Source organism: Mobula birostris, chromosome 24 (genome assembly GCF_030028105.1).
Source record: "Mobula birostris isolate sMobBir1 chromosome 24, sMobBir1.hap1, whole genome shotgun sequence".
Classification (NCBI taxonomy): domain Eukaryota; kingdom Metazoa; phylum Chordata; class Chondrichthyes; order Myliobatiformes; family Myliobatidae; genus Mobula; species Mobula birostris.
The window spans coordinates 51,210,834-51,230,613 of NC_092393.1; the positions used below are offsets into that span (position 1 = coordinate 51,210,834).

At 43.2% G+C, this 19,780-nt stretch overlaps 1 protein-coding gene across 1 annotated transcript in view; it reads right to left on the bottom strand.

Moving 5' to 3' along the window:
• Window positions 1-2,246: 2,246 nt before the first annotated feature.
• syngr2b (synaptogyrin 2b) overlaps window positions 2,247-19,780 on the bottom strand; it is a 58,525-nt gene continuing 40,991 nt past the window's right edge. The window contains exons 3-4 of the mRNA XM_072242453.1: window positions 18,137-18,273; window positions 2,247-7,808 (exon numbers count right to left, since the gene is read on the bottom strand). Coding sequence (XP_072098554.1) covers window positions 7,626-7,808; window positions 18,137-18,273 — 320 coding nt within the window. The 3' untranslated portion in view covers window positions 2,247-7,625. The remainder of the gene's footprint in view (window positions 7,809-18,136; window positions 18,274-19,780) is intronic.

Here is a 19,780-nt window from a genome sequence, read left to right on the forward strand (position 1 = left end):
TCCAATACCAGCACATCCTTCCTTTAATAAGGGGGTCCACAACTGTTCACAATACTCCCAAGTGTGGCCTAACCAATGCCTTATAAAGTCACAGCATTACATCCTTATTAATGAAATAATTGCATTGTGTTTGTCAGGCATGTAGAAGAGGAAATCTTTGTTAATAACTGACAGTTTGGTCAAAAGGGAGAAACATTTTGATTAGTTCTGAAACAAGTTCTGGGTTCACTCAGTAGGCTGTTCAGCATCTGTAAAAATAATAGTTAATGTCTTGGGTGTGGGAACCTCACTCATAACCATTTCTAAAATCATTTTAACAAAAGGATCTTAACCTGAAAATTGAGTATTTTGTTGCAGATTTCTAATGTATACAGTTTTGATCTTTTACTGACCAATTTTAAATACTAAGAGCTTTGGTTACAAAGGGTAAAGGTGCGAGACATTACAGGGATGGAGATGAGGTGTGTTTCTTTATTTAGTGGTACAACATGTAGTAGGTCCTTCCTGACCTGATCACAGGACTATTTACAATGACCAATTAACCTACCCAGTCTTTGGACTGTGGGAGGAAATTGGAGGACCTGGAGGAAACCCCTGCATTCCACGGGAAGACTCCTTGCAAAGTGGCACCAGAATTCAGCTGTAATGGCACCATATTAACCGCTACACTACTGTGGTACCTTTATGGCTGTGGGGGGGGGGGGGGCGCAGATATTATGGAACTGATGTCAGCAAATGCGATAAAATAGGGCTATTGCCAGTTTACTGTTTCAGTTTTTGGGGATAAAGTGATGGACCATGTTGCATAATATCCAGGACGAGAGATGTCTAAATATAACAAACAAGGTACCAGTTACTCTGCTGTTCAACATCAGCTTGTCGCTAAGTCCAGATATAACATTGGCATAGAAACATAGAAAATAGGTGCAGGAGTAGGCCATTTTGGCCCTTTGAGCCTGCACCGCCATTCAGTATGATCATGGCTGATCATCCAACTCAGAACCCCGTATGGGTTAGCCACCTACAGATGTGCGGGTGATAGAAGTCTTAATGCTGCTGAGAATATTAATCCGCAAAAAGTCTTCCTCTTATCCTTAGTACTGTTGCAAATACAGTGCTATGCAGAAGTCTTGGGCATATATTATAGAGTTTTATATGTATATAGCTAGGGAGCCTTAGACTTTTGCACAGTACTCTAAAGTTTATTATTGCAGTATACTGTTGTTGCAAGAAACAAAATTTCATGACGTGAATGATAAACCCGATTCTGATATGGGTCTCTATTGTGTATTAAGAGTGGGAAGGGGGGCAGGGAGAGGAGAAATCATGGTTGGGAAAAGGGGAGCACCAGAGTGACTTTCTGTAATGATCAATAATCATCTGTTTGGAATCAAATGACCTTGTTAGGTGTCTCAACTGAGTGTGTCTGCACCTGTCCAACATCCCTCCCGCAGTACTCTACCCTCAATACTCGCAACATCATTCGCTCTCACCAGATTTACAAACTTGCTCTCTACTCCATGTTGCCAACTACAGTACTGTGCCATGGATTCTGGTTAATTGGGCCATCAGTTAATCTGGCCAGCCTATTATTTAGGACATTATGATGCTTAATTGGGCCAGAAGACTTGCCAAAGTTCCTAAATAACATTTGTTCTGTGCAATTATATGGCCACTAAACACTACACTGCTTAAAGTGAACAGTTTTTAAATCAGGACATCACATGTGCTTAGTTCAAAAAGCAGCAATTTTTGTAACTGCTAATTAGCAAAACAATTTAGAACTGTTGTGCTCACTGTAATTTTAAGCACTCAGGTTTGGCCATGTCTAGCATCTCCAAGCATGAAAATGAAACTATTTCACCACTTCAACAAGTTAGGAACTACAAAGAATTTGAAGGTTTCAACAATCACCTTGAATGTTACAATGAAAATGAAAATTTGGAGGATGCAGTCATCAAACACATGAAGGCAGTCTCTGCACTGATACGTTCACAGTCAATCAAAAGCATAGCCATGGTAGATAAATCCCAACTATTAGGAATTAAAATTTTATAGTACTATAGTATTTTTAGAATTCTAATCTGTTTTGTGTTTCATTTAAATGCACAAGTTGATACTCAAACAGTAGTTGGTCTTTTAAAAAAAGAACATTTTTAACTACTTCCAGGAAACTGGCCAATTGGAACAGCTTTCAATCAGCATTATACTCAACCACTGGAATATAGAAGTCAGTAACACCAGACATCAGTCAAAAAAAGTTTATTGGTACAGCAGGTTGAATTATTGTTGAACAGTGACCATTTTGTGTGCTTTAGAGGGAGAGGAGGAAAATGCACTACTACGTGAGCCGTAATACAATTAGTTAACAATGAACACGCAATATAAAGGTAAACAAGTGCCACAAGGTATTATGAAGAAACCCATGCCAGTTTATCCAATATTCTTTAGTAATTTAAATCTTTGGTACAGACACTGATAGTTTAAATATGTAGCCCATGTGACTTAGACATACATATTTTAAATAAAACTATTAACCATCACTCCCTTGTCCATGTTACTTTGGCAACAAGGTCATTAAAATGTAATGCTCTATCATAAAGTGAATTAAAATAAATTTTATTTTGCTTTATCCTAAAGGCACTAGTTGGTGTCTGGCTCATTGTACCACTGAGTATAGTCAAAGCCCACATAATTGCACCTTCCAGCTAGTAGTAACTAGATCGCTGGAAAGTCTTTAGGAGATGGGAAGTCAAGTCTAACCCTGAAAGGAAAACCAGAGGTCGTTTACTGCAAGTCTCACAGAAAGGTTTGCCCAGAACCAGATGAAGCTGACTTCCACTACTTTGCAAATTAAGTACGCTGAGCGATGACCAAGACAGAGGGCAGTGCAAATACTCAGCGTTAGCTTAAACTGGAATACTGGAGGTCACCTCTGGCCATAGCACTTTGGATCCTGTTTGAGTGCGAGAAATAACCGAGGAACATATTAATTTAAATAATAGTTGACTTTGTTTGCACTGATGCATATAAATACTTACAGGCACAAACCATTCTTTTTGCTGTGTTAGATATGAAATCCATATATGGCGCACACACACACACACAAATAGTGACAGAATAGTCTTTCGCTTCAGAAATACCATTTGGCATTATAGACCAGTAGGGGTACACATGATTAATCCTCGGATCCATTCCATCCCATCACACACTATACTGTTCAGCTCCAGCAGGGATTCAGCCTGAAGATAGCAAAGAAGCTCAGCCTCATATCCCCTCGACTGGGTGACGGAACAGCTCCAGACTGGTATCGTTTCAACTTAAAATTTGGAGCTCATCAGACAACACTTCCCCTCGCGCATGGTTAGTTTGATTTTGTTTTTTTTTAAAAACATTCAATCAGCCACTGCCACAGTTAACCAAAAGCTAAGTAATATTACTCCATCGTTTAAAGCCCTGTTTCAGTAGCACAAAGAATACAAAAGAATCCTTTTACAAAAGTGATTTTGGTTATCGATGCAATCGCAAATATAAAGAGGTACAAAAAATTCAAACAATGAAATAATCACCCTCCCCCGATACCAGGTCACACAAATTGTGCAACTGATCATTTTGGTGCCTAGAAGAACTAATTAGCCTCTTCCAGCTCTCCACTGCTTTACAGAGCGCAATATTTTGGCTATCTTCCCTCCCAAAAAACACAAAATCCACCGTGGTTGGTCAGCTGTCGTACTGACGTCACTTCCCACAGAAACACCCCGGACTTGAAAACTATACACAAGTCAAAACAGGAATTGCAAGAGTTGCCGGAACACAAAAGTTGGCAAGTTAAGGCTTTCTTCAGTTAGTCGTCTATCTTTGATTCTGGCACCACATACTTTTATGCAGAATAACATGAAAATTCTGAAAGAAGTTTCTATTTACAGAGTTATAATTAGTTTGATGTTTCATTTAATTAATCCACATGGTCCTGGCCAGCCAGCAAACAAAAGCAATTTGATATCGACGCTATTAAGTGTGTGCAGCCGTAGTGGGTGGGGCAGAGATAGGGAGGTGAACAGTTGGCCTGATCTATGTGAACAAGCAAGCTTTTGTTCCTGATGCAAATGAAGAACAAGATTGTGACACCAAAATCAGCTGACAGGGTTCACAACCAGCTCTTCTGAACTCTGATGCTCAAATACAGGAGCGTCTGCAACCTCCAGCAATATTGATCTCCCATAAGCTAATCTCTTCTGCACTGGGTATCGGGTCAAAACAAAAATCAATTAACCGGCTCCTCCCTGGCCTTATCTCAAAAAATGTCTTGCAGACAATGAAGTTCAGTTTAAAACATATTCATAGTTGTGATGCAGGATATCAATGCACAGCAAGCTTCCACAGTGAGCTATGTAACTAGAGAGAGATCACTATGTGTTACTGATTGAGAGGTGAAGATTGGCTGAAACATCAGCAATATTTAAGTCATTGGAGGAAGGGGAATATTGACAAAAGCTGGAGCATGGAACATCTCCCCAACCCCATAATTAAGAGAGGTTATGAACTTCTCATAAAAATCTGTAGGCCTTTAGAAAACAAAACCATGGCTCCTTGTATGCCACGAAACCAGGAGTTAATCTCCAACTAGATCCCTCATTATGCACAACCTCTAGCCTCTTTGCTGGTTCTTAACCCAACCATAACATTGCCCCATTTCCCCTGTTTTCTGTTAAATGGAACTATGTACACAGTGCTTGCTCAGGTCAGGATCCATGCCACGTACACCTGAAAACCCAGGAATCCCTGTGCTCCAGTATCCAACACTGTTCAGGTGACTCAAAGTGCACCAAGCTCTTGAAAATCTACAAAGGCGCTGTAAATATGCACTCGGTATTTACAATCCCCATTGCCAGGTTAATTAAAATAAGCATCTTATCCAAGCATTTCTTAAAAATAAATAATTTGAGCAGTGAAAGATTCACACCCTAGATTTCACTTCCAGGACAGCTTGATGAGCTTCCTCTTACCGAGAATGCAACTGGTTACAGCACGTGACAATCCAAACCACAACCAGTGGAGGTTCAACTGCTCAAAACTTCCAAAACACATTGTCAAGGGAAGAGCAACACACAAGAGCCACATGTAGTTCAATTCCCAAGGATCTACAACAATGGAATCCAACAATCTGCAAAATGTAATGTTTGGTGTTTCTCAATTGTTCTCTCAGGATTCCTTTTATCAAGGACACAATTCATAAGTAAATTAGTGACAGCACTGAATAATGAAATTGAAACAATTTCCTAAGGATTTTTCCTCATGGTTATGTCTAGTTCTATGGGGCAGAGACTTCAGAAACAGACACAAATCTCAACTTCCAACATGTGTATTTGGCCCAATGTTTCTTGACTTTTTTATCTTGTCAACTTGGGGTTGCAGTATTTTGGAATTTTGTCTTCACAAGTTGAAAGTGTATGAGGTTATGCAATCCCTGAACAGAGGCACATGCCTGTAATTTCTCCCAAGCCCAAATTTGGGAGAACAAGGAGAGACTTCATAAAGTTTGCTTTACCCCATCTCAGCAATTTCTATTAAGCTATAATGGGACACAAGCTGGACAGTAAGTTCTATCTTTTCAATTCCTGACTGCAAAAAACAGTGAAATAATCAGAACCTAGGTCTGGAGTCTGCATAGGATAAGCACAAACCAAGTCAGATCAGGAAGAAGTGATCTGAATTTGGCTGTAACATTATGATTAATTATGCCTGCCATGCAAGGAAGTGTCGGGGGACTGGGGAAGATATAGACCTCTCCAATTTCTACCACCCCCATAATAAAGAGATTATGAACTCATTTTAGGAGAAAACATACCCACCATAAAAACCACATTAGAGACCAACAGGAGCTAAAGAGATGAATTTTAAAACTCCCAAGCATGACATTATATAAAAGTAGGTGTCGGACCCAGAGCAAGGGGTTAGGGTTTAGGGCACCAAAGAAAATGAGACGATTAAGGTTTGAGATGCAGAGCATAATTAAGTGATCAGGGTTTTGGTGTGGAAAGGCTTTAGAGCATTAGATGAATACACTTTTCAGAAACAGGTCCCTGTGTCAGGTTATTCAATTATTGTAAATGCAGACCCCAATAATGTTAAAAATGTAGAACTTATTTTTGTTTTGACTAATTAGCATCATTGAATGATTATTAAGGTCCCTATCTCTCTACTGTACATAGAAACACACCACCAACTCACCCCTACCAACATTATCCCTCTTAACTGCAGATACTGTTTCACATACCCTAGGTAATGGTTCGCCAGTCACTTCTACATTATCACCCTTGCCTTTATCATTAAGCCTTTATCTGTAAAACCGAGGGAATTGTGGTGAAGATAAAACAAACATCCATGTGGGATGTTCTAAATTCTTCTTCTATGATGGCGGTCACATTAAACCAGATTAGAAGCACCTTCTACCAACAACAGCTGCGAGCCTAAACTACGGTCTACAGCACTAGATACTGTGCCGAGTGGAGTTCACACAGTTAGTGTGGGGAGATGCTGACTCGAAGCTCGAGGGGCCAAGCCTACAATGCGAAGTCCAGCCCTTTCATGTTGAGCACTGCTCAGACAGACACTGTGCATGGTGATCTGATGCGCCAAACCTGGCTCAAAAAACCTTTCTCACAACAGTGGGGACTGTCTGTGCACATCAACATTTCTGGAGGCTCAATGCTGATAGGTTGGGTTCTAACAATGGGGGGCAAGTGCGCTTGGCACACAATGATGTCAAAAGGAAAAGCACCCACCAACTGCACTTGATAACCTCCAATGGCATTGGGACTAGGCTCGTCTTGTTGGACAATGGTTACTAATAGTGGCCTCAGTGCTCAGCAGGTGCAACTCAAGTGGGAACAGCAGCTTTCATGGAGCTGGATATCAACATCCCTGACATGTCCAAATTAGAAACACAAATCAAGAGTGGGAGTCCGTTAGCACACAGAAACTCATTCGAGACAAAGAATGGCTAAGAAGCCACAAGTTCAAAGGTGGGTCTTACCTTCGCACTATGTTAATCGTGAAGATTGGTACTAGATCATATTAGCCCAGATTGAAACCATTTCCTACCAACGCCCAAGCAGTAGTCAACACCAACCATTCACTGCTGAATGAGATTTACTGATCCGCTGAGTGGGCCGTAATTTTGATGACAAATCTCTAGCTTGGAAAAGGTTGTGCCTTTGGAAGAACAAAGACCTTTTATAGAAGAAACCTTGCAAAAGGAAGGGATTATGGGCTCCACCCCATGCCCTCCCCCTTTCACAAGCCTCGATTTCCTCCTCACAACAGAACGGGAGTGTTGACCCAGTAGGCTCCCTTTCAGACCCACCAGTGTCATCAGGGCATGCTCAGCAGAACACCTGCCACCCTGCCAGGGGGAGGGGGCAGGAAGATAAAATAAAGTCAGGGGAAGCAATGACAAGACTGGGAGGGGGCAAAAGGGTACAGAAGAAAAAAAATAGAAGGCCAAATCCTTAAATCAGTAGAAAGCTTGGTTTGTGGCAACAGTGGCTTTTCCTATTCGTCAATGCACAGTCCAGTTTTGGCCTCACGTTCAGGTGGAGCTCTCAGGAGGGTGCCCAGCGGGTTTAGTACGTGGGCGGGCGGTACTCATTGGTGCCCGGCTGGGGTGCATTACCAAACGGAGGCTGCTGGTAGTTCTCTGCAACGTTGGGGTACGGCGGGTAGTCACTCGATGGATCTGTGTATCGGTCAGAGAAGTCGGTCACGCCCATCTGAAACCTCTGGTAGGCAGAAATAGTCAGAAAGGCCTAGACAGAAGAAAACAGCAAGAGTTAAGATTGGGAGTTTTCAGTCCGACGGAACATCCCTGTCCCACAAAAATCCCCTCAGCGCAAAAGCTGGGCTTCAGTTCTGTTAGAACATAGAACTGTACAACACAGTATAGGTCCTTCGGCCCACAATGTTGTGCCAACTTTTTAACCTACTCTAATTTTAATCAATCTAACCCTTCCCCCTGATATAGCCCTCCATTTTTCTATCATCCATGTGCCCATCTAAGTTTCTCAAATGCCCCTAATGTATCTGCCTCGACCATTACCAAAGTGATCTATGCACTCACCACTCTGTGTAAAGAACTTACCTCTGACAATCCGCTGTACTTTCCCAAACACCTTAAAAATTATGCCCCCTGATAAGTACAAAAACTTCTGGTTTTGCAAGGATTCTGTGCAGTACCACTCACCGTTTTGCTTAACATATAATATCTTGAGTTTTGGACTTTTTTTTATGCACCACAAATGCTCCCCCAACCCCAGTGTTAAAGCCATTTGGGAAACAGAAATATGCCCTCACACAATCCACAATACTTGAATTATAGAATACAAATTGTCTTCACTGAACATGCATGAATAAAAGTAAATACAAATAAAAACAAAACTGATTTTTGTTTTCAAATTCATATTTCTTAATGCACATGCAGATAATGCAGCTTTGCATTACAGAAAGTGACGATATGGATCAGCTTCTAGGAAAGTGATGTCCCACCCTGCGCCCCCACCCACCTTCATATCCCCGTAATGCAGGGGTCAGCTGTACACAAGCTTTGAACGTGTTAAGTTCAACAGCGTGCCCAAAATGCTCTGCGGTATCAGACCAAAAAAAAAGGTGGCATGGTGGAGCTTAGGAAAGGAAGAGTTGTAGGTGGTGTCCATTTGGCTCTTTGCCACCTCCACAGTTCCTTCCAGATCATGGCTGATCTTTAACCATACTGGAATACAGCCAAACGAAACTAAGTTCCTCCGCAGCCAAGGTGCAAAGCATATTACCAACAGCACACAACACACTGCACATAGTACATAAGGTGGCTGTGATTTCAGAAAAAAAACACGTCACGAAGAAAAAAAAATAGCTCAAGTTCCTGAGCATCCAGTTTGTTCTTTCACTGAGTGCACACCGAAGTACAGCACCAACAGGAGGGCCTGGCCCCTCGGTTCAGATTTCAGAGGCCTCTCCCTCACCGGCTCAGCATCTCCTCCCATACGTGACTCCAACAGGTGACCCTGCGGCCTAGCCTAGTCCACAGCGCAATCAAGGCAACGCAGCTCCGCCGCCATCGGTCTCACCACTGAGCCAGTGAATTGGACTTGCACTGTTCCACATTACCAGTGTCCAACAGGGTCCTGCATTCACAATATAAACTCCAAGACAATCATTCGCACCCTTTTTTGGACCAGGCACCATTCAACTGTACATAAGTCCAGGCGAAAACACAAAAGCATGCAATAAGCCCAGCTCCGACGTCATTGAGCAACTCGCTGATGGGATAGTCCATAAGATACAGGAGCAGTTAGGCCATTTGGCCCATCGAGTCTGCTCCACCATTTCATCATGGCAAAGCTGATTTTTCTTCTCAGCCCCAATCTCCTGCCTTTTCCCCATATCCCTTCATGCTGATCAATCCAGAATCTATCAATCCCTGCCTTAAATATACGTAAAGACTTGGCCCCCAAAACTGCCTGTGGGAAAGAATTCCACAGATTAGCCACTCTCTGGCTAAAGAAATTCCTCCTCGTCTCCGTTCTAAATGGGCGCCCGTCTATTCTGAGGCTGTGTCCTCTGGACTTCGACTCTCCCACCATAGGAATCATCCTCTTCACATCCACTTGATCAAGGCCTTTCACCATTTGATAGGGTTCAATGAGGTCACCCTTCATTCTTTTGAATTCTAGTGAATACAGGCTCAGAGCCATCAAACACTCTTCATGTGACAAGCCATTCAATCCTGAATTCATTTTCGTGAAGCTCCTTTGAATTCTCTCCAGTTTCAGCACATCCTTTTTAAGAAATCAGGCCTCAATCTGCTCACACTGCTCCAAGTGAGGCCTTGCCAGTGCTTTAAAAAGTCTCAACATTATATCACTGCTTTTATAATTCTAATCCTCTTGAAATGAGTGCTAACTTTGCACTTGCCTTCCTTACCAGGAACTCAACCTGCAAACTAACCTTTAGGGAATCGTGCACAAGGACTCCCAAGCTCCTTTGCAACTCAGTTTTTTTCTGTATTCTCTCTCCATTTTGAAAATAGTTAACACTTTCATTTCTTCTACCAAAGTGCATGACCATACACTTCCCAACACTATATTCCATCTGCCATTTCTTTGCCCATTCTCCTCATGCAAGTCCTTCTGTAACTGGTCTATAGTTTCCTTTCTTCTGCCTCTCTTCCTTCTTGGAGAATGGAGTGACATTTACAATTCTTCAGCCTTTAGGAACCATTCCTGAATCTTGTGATTCTTGAAAGATCATTACTAATGCCTCCACGATCTCTTCAGCCATCTCTCTCAGAACTCTGGCAAGTACACCATCTGGTCCAGGTGACTTATCTACTTTCAGACCTTTCAGTTTCCCAAAGAACCTTCTCTCTAGTTATGCTAACTTCACACACTTCGTGCCCCAGACACCTGGAACTTCCACCATACTGCTAGTGTCTTCCACAGTGAAGAGTAATGCAAAATACTTATTCAGTTCATCCGCCATTTTGTTGTCCATTACCAACTCTCCAGCATCGTTTTCCGGCGGTCCGATGTCACTCTCACCTCTCTTTTACACTTCATCTATCTGAAGTAGTTGATGTTTTTAGTATCTAGCAGTGACTTGCAATCATAAAAAAGGTGTACAATACAAACAAATAAAGCTCTGATTAGATGCGGAGTGGTCACTGAAAGAGCTCCATATCCCTCAATTCCCTTAATATCCAGGTCAATCTCTTTTCTAATGGAACTGAATACACAAGCCTCCACAGCTGCTGGAGTAAAACATTCCAAAGACTCAACCATTCTCTGCAAAGATATTTTTCCTCACCTCAGTCCCACATGCCCAATTCTTTACTAAGGCTTCTCTCTCGTGTTTCCTTAATGGAACCACCAGGGAGTTTCCTCCATCCACATAAACTCTCACGGGTTCCAATTAGTCCTGATTGGAAGCTCATCCACCACTGCCCGTCTCCTGGGAACTCAATGGCAGCGCAGCGTGCATAGCCCGTAGCAGAATGGTAGCACAGTGGATCACACCGCACTTTACAGCGCCAACTCGGGGATCATTTTCCCCTGCCGCCTGTAAGGAGTTTGTGCGTTCTCCATGTGACTACATCGGTTTCCTCCAAGTGCTCCAGTTGTGTCCCAAATTCAAAAGACGAATGTGTTAGGGTCAGCAAGTTGCGGGGATGCTCTGTTGGTGCCAGAAGCACGGCGAAACTTGCAGACTGTGCCCAGCACACCCTAAGTCTGAGTCGGCTGTTGACACAAATGACATATTTCACTGTATGTTTCACAGAGTCATATAAAACTATAGCACAGAAGCAGGCCCTTTGGCCCATCTAGTCTGTGCCGAACTATTACTTTGACTATTTCTATCGACCTGCACCCGGATGGTAGCTCTCCCATCCAGGTGCTCATACAAACTTGTCTTAAATGTTGAAATGGAACCCGCTTCCACTGGCAGCTCACTTCACGCTCACACCACCCTCCGAGTGAAGCAGCTCCCCCTCCATTTCACCTTAAATATTCACCTTTCACTCTTAACTCATGACCTCTAGGTCCAGTCTCACCCCACTTCAGTGGAAAAAAAAGCCTGCTTGCATTCACCCTATTTGTACCCCTCATAATTCTGTATATCTCTATCAAATCTCCCCCCATTCTCCTACACTCCAGGGAACAGATTCCTAACCTACTCAACTCTTCCCTATAACTCATGTCTTGAAGTCCCAGCAACATCTTTGTAAACGAGCAAGGCCATTCAGCCCAGATCTGCCATTCTCCATTTTACAGCTTAAATGTGTGAAGGTCTGATCTTGCACAAATCTATTCAAGGACAAAGACCATACTGAAATCCAAAAAGGTTTCTATGTGTGTATCCAGCGTCTCGTTGTGCCTGGTAACCATATGACAAAATCTTGCTACACAATTTTATCTATCCAAACTGTTCCATGTCATTACTTTTGACAAGGAAAGTGATTACATCAGATTAAAAGTTGCTGAAGAGGCCTGATGTAGGTGAATTCCTGCCTCATTGTCTCTACAATATGCAAGCATTTTTAATTTTCTTTGTTCTCTTTCAATCTTTCTAGGGGACCAGAACCTCCTGGCGCAGGAAGGAGGGATTCAGGTTCTTAGACCATTAAAATCCATAAACTTGTGACAAATAAAGCCAATCTTTAAGATCTTTAACACAAAACCTCTCACTGCACCTGGTCTTCATACAGCAACTCTGTTTGTTTAACATGATATCAATCACGTGCTCAGTCCCCACCCCCCTGCCTTACACTCAATAGCAGACAGATCTGGTCGCTGTAGCAGACCTGGGTTGAAAGGTCTTGCATCGGGCAGTACCGTACAACAAGTTTTTGAGCAAGTTCACCGACACCCTGTCCACCCGTCCATTCTGTGGGCCAGGGAAGTCAGTGCACCACGCTTACACAGAACTTGAGAGGCTGCAGCCCCCCACCTTTGGGCTTCCAAAGGGGCTGCTGCTGAGGTTCTGCCTGCACTTCAGTCCCGCGCTCCTCGCATACACAGGCACCCAGTTCGGAAGGGGACGGGGGGCGTGAGGAGGATTCCTGGGGTGGGCTTGCTCCTGGGCCTGGCCAAGATGGCCGTTCACGGGACTGGGCAGCGGAAAGTGGCGGGCGCTGCCCGGGCTGACTGCCTGCCCCTTTTCCGAGCATACATTCGTGCATCGGCTGTCCCTGGAGAGGGAGCACGCGGTCACAATGGGTACAGTGGGGAACTTTGGAGGGTGGTGTTTTATAGATGGTGGTAACCACCTTTTAGTCTGAGAATACTTACTGCCTTGTAAATATTTACTGTCTGTACCTTGTGTATATGCGATGCAAATAAACTTTTATAGCTTTGTGAAAAACAGAGTAGCAGCTTGCGGGGGACAGATAGTGCCTCCAGTACAATCTGGTAACATTGCCCAACATATTCCTGAGGACTCAATACTTAAGGAAAATGGACATTTACTTTTCAAGACTTTGGTGGTCCTTGTCCTAGCAAAGACTTTCAAATTGACCCAGGATCACAGGAGCATTGGCAAGGTATTGCATACAACATGGATCTCTCACTCAATCAATGCACCACTCATCAAGTTGCCCAATAGTGATGGAGCGTACCCTTGCCGTGTTGTTGCGTGGAAGTGCTGTGTACTGTTAGATGGCACAAGTTCAAAAAAAAACCTGTGAATGATTGCCTTGGATGTCTATATTGTGATCGCAAGACCCCTTTGGGCATTGGTAACGTAGAGCACTGCAAGTCCAGTTTACCAGCTCGGTGGTGAGACTGATGGCGGGGGAGCTGTGTTGCCTTGGTTGTGATGAGGATCAGGCCTGTTGCAGTCATCCAGGAGAGGAGGCGCCCAAGGTGGTGTGAAAGAGGCCTCTGTGAGCACGCTGGAATCCCTGGAAGTGGGGGGAATGACCCCTCCCAGCACGATCCTCCAGTACTCGCTCCATGGAAGAACAAGCTGAACACTCAGGGACCTGGGCAATATTTTTTTTTCTTTGTGACCATATTTTTTTAAAATCGTAATTATTTGTGCTGTGTGCAGTGGGTAATACATTTTGCACCTTGGCCCAAAGAAACACTTTTTTTTTGATTTGCTGGTGAACGCAGCAGGCCAGGCAGCATCTCTAGGAAGAGGTACAGTCGACATTTTGGGCCGAGACCCTTCGTCAGGCCCTTCGTCTCCCCCGAAACGTCGACTGTACCTCTTCCTAGAGATGTTGCCTGGCCTGCTGCGTTCACCAGCAAATTTGATGTGTGTTGCTTGAATTTCCAGCATCTGCAGAATTCCTCATGTTTACTTTTTTTTGCTATATTCACTCAAGGTTGAATGATTATTAAACTTGAACCTGATTAAACTCGACTTGATTAAAACAGTGAACTCAGGAAGCAGCTGAATTCACAGACATACCCTCACGTCATGAATTATTTTTGTGCAACTTCGCATCAGGGAAAGGAAACTATTGGGTCCATCTGCTGATATATACGAGGTGAGAGTGGAGTTGAAAAGATGATAAGACATAGGAGCCCATCGAGTCTGCTCCACCATTCTATGATGGCTGATTTATTAGCTCCACTCTCAACCCCATCCTCCTGCCTTCTTCCTGTAAAAATTGAAACCCTTACTAATCTACAACCTCCACTTTAAATATACCCAGTGACTTGGCCTCCACAGCCATCTGTGGCAATGAATTCTACAGATTCACCACCCTCTGGCTAAAGAAATTCCTCCTTTAAAATGAGGGGATTACAACGTGCTTCCTAAGAACTTTTTTTTAACCACTTAAATGACATCTAGAAACTGACACTCACCAGAGTGACGATTCAAGAATGCACTACCAAAGTATGCATTTATAGTACTTAATAAAGTGACCAGTGAAGATTAGAGACGCCTGGAGAGAGGAGTTGGGCATTGAATTATCTGAAGCTGCCTTAGACAAGAGTTTGTCTATGATACAGGCTTGCTCTGTTAACAGCAGACAACCAACTGATCCAGTTTAAAGTTGTCCACCATCTCCACTACTCTAAACTTAGATTGCACAGGATTTACCCTTCTGTCTCGCCAATGTGTGACAGATGCCAAGGGACAGAGGCCATGTTGGTTTTGCCCATTACTGACTGGATTTTGGTCCAAAATATTTGACTGGTACTCAAAGGCCTATAAATGATCCCTCCCCTTGGAAGCTGGTCTCGCCACCTTTGGCTGTTCACAATCTACTATTTGCTTCTCTACAGCCATACAACAGTCTCTGATGCTGGGGATGATTGTCGACCAGTGAGTGATGTTTGTGGTCTTTGCTACTGTACCCTATCCACTCAAGGTTCGATGTGTTGTGCTCCTGTGCACACCCGTTGTAACATGTGGCTCTTTGAGACACCGTCGCCTTCCTGTCAGCTTGAATCAGTCTGACTATTCTCTTTGGACCCCTCTCATCAACAAGGTGTTTTTGCCCGCAGAACTGACGCTCACTGGATGTTTTCTGAGTGGTTTTTTTTTGCTCTGTAAATTCTAGACACTTGCGTGCGAAAATCCCAAGGGAACTTTCTGAGAACTCAAACCACCCTGTCTGGCACCAAAGTCATTCAATCAAAGTCACTCAGATCACATTTCTTTCCCATTCGATGTTAAGCTGCACAACAACTGAACTTCTTGACCATGTCTGCATGCTTTTATACACTGAGTTGCTGTCCCATGATTGGTTGATTAGATATTTGCATTAATGAGCAGGTGCACAGCTGTACCTAAGAAAAGTGGCCACTGGGTGTATATCTTAGTGAATACAGACACAAAATGACTTGTGGAAAATGGTTCCCACACCGAAGACAACTGCACTGCTCCAAAGAGTGCTATACAAGGTCACTCTTACCCTCGGCCATTAGGGCTCTATAATGAATCAACCCATGTTCAGGGAAGTGATGACCTCCTTCAGTAAGACTGTCTGAGGTAAATTTTTTTTAAAATTCTTTCTTACTTCTCTTCTAATATTTGTACATCTGTGCACTTGTAATGCTACTGTGACAATTTCCTTTGGGATCAAAAAAGTATCCATCATCTACCTCTATGCAAATATCACCTTCCAACTGGATCAAGATCCAAATGGAACTAAAATGTCAGTGGCTAAATGGGCTTTGTCACACTAAATTAACTTTCTCACTAAAAGGTAGTACGTCAATGTTCCTTAATAACCACTGTTCTATTGATTCGCACTGCACATCTCATCTGTACTTCAACCCATTCCTGTTACCTATTGAGGCTGAATCTCTTGCTCAGGAAGCAAGTCTTTAATTACCAAATTAATTAAGCTCAAAAATGCCAAGTCCAGCATATCATAGTAATACATTATTAAATGTTGGCAGGGTTTCTTTTTAAGCATGACTGTAGTCTATTTTCCTGCTTTTCAGTCTTACCTGTTGGCTATTAATGCTTTCTAAATATAAGTAGTGGATTAATGGTATTGGTCCACAGCTTAAAAAAGGTTGGTAACCCCTACTCTAGAGACTGTCGTGCGCGAAAAAACGCAGAAGTCAGCAGTTTCTGAGATACTCAAAGCACTCCATCTGGCACCAACAATTATTCCACAGGAAAAGTCACTTGGATCACATTTCTTCCCCATTCTGATGTTCGGTCTGAACAACAACTGAACCTCTTGACCATGTCTGCATGCTTTAATGCACTGAGCTGCCACACACGATTGGCTGATTAGGTGTTTGCATGAACCAGGTGTGCCTAATAAAGTGGCCACTGAATGTACGTTCTGGTGGCAGGAAAGTGGGGTTTTTTTGTTTTTGAGTATTTTGAAAGTTGCAGTTAACTCCTGAAACATGCAAAGTGGACCATTTGCCCTTTATTTGATTCTGATTTCACGTTACGAAAAAAAGAATTTGAACTCGTGAGGTCTTCCCTCTTCCAATTACTCTAATTGCTGATCATAAGGCTGGAATTATATCATTGGAGATAACAGCCGAAATCTGCTGAAAGCATCAGTCCCTTCTGAGTGTGGGCAACAACTTAAGTTCTAGTTCAAGCCTACCATCATTTCAAATGCCTACGTGTATACCACGAAACGTTCCTCCAGACCAAGGTGCACAACGCAGTACAACATCCATAAGGTAACACTACTACAAGTAAATTTACAAATAATAAAATATGCTCCAATAGATTGGCATTTACGACACAAATTAGAAAGTAAACAGTATTACACTGCTGGTACTTGATAAGATACGGGTAGAGTCAGGGAGGTCAGCAGTCTCATAGTCCGGGCGAAGAAGCTGCTTCCGATCCTAGTAGTCCTTCTGCCTGACATTAGGGGGCCAAAGAGATCGTGAGGTGGATGGGCGGGAGCAAAGGCAATGTTAAGGGCCCGGCATAAGCAGCACCTCTGATACAGGTCGACTTAACTTTCTGACCATCTCTGCTGTTGGAAACTAAACTAAAAGTTAAGAGGTGTGCATTTATTAAGGATAACATCAGCAGTAGGGAATGGGATGCATGGTAACTACCCAGACGTAGTCACTTCAGTACAAGAGATTAGGTCATAGTCTCTCACGCAAAAAAAATGCTGGAGGAACTCAGCAGGTCAGGCAGCATCTATGAAGGGAAATGAACAGTCAACGTTTCGGGCCAATACCCTTCATCAGGACTGGAAAGGGAGGGGGAAGAAGCCATAATAAGGTGGTGGGGGAAAGGGAAATTGAGTACAAGGTGGAAGGTGATACGTGAAGCCAGGTAGGTGTGTGGGGGAAGGGGGAGGATGAAGTGAGAAGCTGTGAGGTGACAGGTGGAAAAGGTAAACCGCTGGAGAAGAAGGAACTACATGTGTTTTAGTTTGGTCTGAATAGTGGGTGACGAAGAGAGGATGGCAATTATGCATTTCAATACTTAATTGATTTCCAAGATTAAAGTAAATTTATTATCAAAGTGCGTATATGTCACCATATACTACTTTGAGATTCATTTTCTTTCCGGCTTTTACAAGAAAATAAAGAATACAATAGAATTTATGTTAAATTTTATATAAATAAAGACTGACAAACAACCAATATGCAAACAAAAAGATAAAACCGTGCAACCAAAAAAATAATATTGAGAACACGAGTTGTAAAGAGTCCCAGGAAGGGAGTCTGTAGATTGTAGAGGCAGTTCAGAGTAGCAGTGAGTGAAGTTATCCACACCAGTTCAGAAGCCTGACGGTTATATTCCTGAACCTGGTGGAGTGAGACCCTAGCCTCCTGTACCTCCTGCTCAATGATAGTATTGAGAAGAGGGCATGGCCTCTCATTGAAGGCACCATCTTCTCCCCTGAGAAAAGGGTTCCTTCAAAGCTGCTGGCATCTAAGAAGTTGCTTTACCGAAGCTGTTTCTACTGTTGTTGTTATCGTTGTTGTTCAGCCTGACTCTTTGTGACCTCATGGACCACAGGGTCCATGGGGTTTTCACAGAAGCAGATTGCCAGGCCTTTCTTCCGCACAGATGCTGCTGCTGCCCAGGTTGGGACCCGGCTGGGTTTGAACTCAGGAGCATCTGCCTTGAAGTCCAGTGCTGATGCCACTACACCACCAGCCGGCCGTTTTCTACTTACCCAGCTAAAAACGGAGAAGAAGGAGAAGGCAATGGCTGACCGGGCACTATCCGACCCTATAGGGGGCTGGTTAATAACCGACACCCATTGATTGGTGAGGAAACAGAAGCCAACAAACCACAGGAAAGTCCAGAGACCTGAAAGAGGAAGAAGAGCAGGTTAGATTGCTATCGTAATTACTCCGAGATAATGACCTCTAGATCAGCATCCGTCATCAAGGACACCCGCCACCCAGGCCACACTCTCTTCTCGCTGCAGCCGTTGGGAAGCAGGTACAAGAGACTTGGGTCCCACACCACCAGGATCAGGAACAGTTATAACCCTTTAACCATCAGGCTCCTGAACTGGCGTGGATAACGTCACTGACCTCAATGCTGAACTGATTCCACAACCTGTGGACTCACTTTCAAGGACTCTGCAACTCATGTTCTCAATACTATTTATTTACTACTATTAGATTTTCTTTGTATTTATTTTCTTCTGTACTTTGGTTGCTTGTCAGTCTTTGTGCGTAGTTTATCATTGATTCGATTTTATTTATTTGTTCTGTGAATGCCCCCAAGAAAATGAATCTCAGGATAGTATATGGTGACATATAAATATCATTATAGTAAATTTACTTTGAACTTCACTGATCTTCAGACATTTCACAAAATAGCATTTCTCATCAAAAGGCTCTGAACTTAGTCAATGACAGTTATAAGAACATAGCACACTACAGTACAGTAAAGGCCTTTCAGCCCATAATGTTGTGCCAATCTTTTAACTTAGTCTAAGATCAATCTAACCCTTCCCCCCCCCCACACATCCTTCCTTTTTTTTTATCATCCATGTGCCCATTTAAGTTTCATAAATGCCCCTAATTCAAGATCCCTAGCAGTGGTGCTGAGCAGAGAGATGTTGGGATTGAAGCCCATAGTTCCTTGGTAGTGGCTAAACATGTCGATAAGGTGGTTTATGGAATGCTTGCTTTTATTAGTCGAGCCAAAAGGCTATGTTGCAACTTTATAAAACTCTGGTTAGGCCACATCTCGAGTATTGCATGCAGCTCTGGTCACCCTTCTACAGGAAGGATGTTGAGGCTATGGAGAGGGTGCAGAAGAGGTTTACCAGGATGCTGCCTGGTTTAGAGGGCATCTGCTATCATGAGAGGCTGGATAAGCTTGGGGTGTTTACTCTGGAGCACCGGAGGCTGAGGGGAAATCTGCTAGAGGTAGATAGAGTAGACAGGGAGCATCTATATATATATATATATACACCCATTAAAAATTTAAGTTAAAAAAAAGTAGTGCAAAAAACCAGAAATTAAAAAAAGTAGTGTGGTAGTGGTCATGAGTTCAATGTCCATTCAGAAATCGGACGGCAGAGGGGAAGAAGCTGTTCCTGAATCATTGAGAGTGTGCCTTCAGGCTTTGGTGTCTCCTTCCCGATGGTTGCAATGAGAAGAAGGTATCCTCTGGGTAATGGTGGTCTTTAATGATGGATGGTGCCTTTCTAAGGCACCTCTACTACCACTCCAGGCAGTACATTCCACGCACCTACCACTCCCTGCGTCAAAAAAAACTTTTCCTCTGTACTTTCTGTCAAACACCTCCTTGTATTAGCCTTTTCTGCCCTGGGAAAACGTCTCCGGCTGCCCACCAT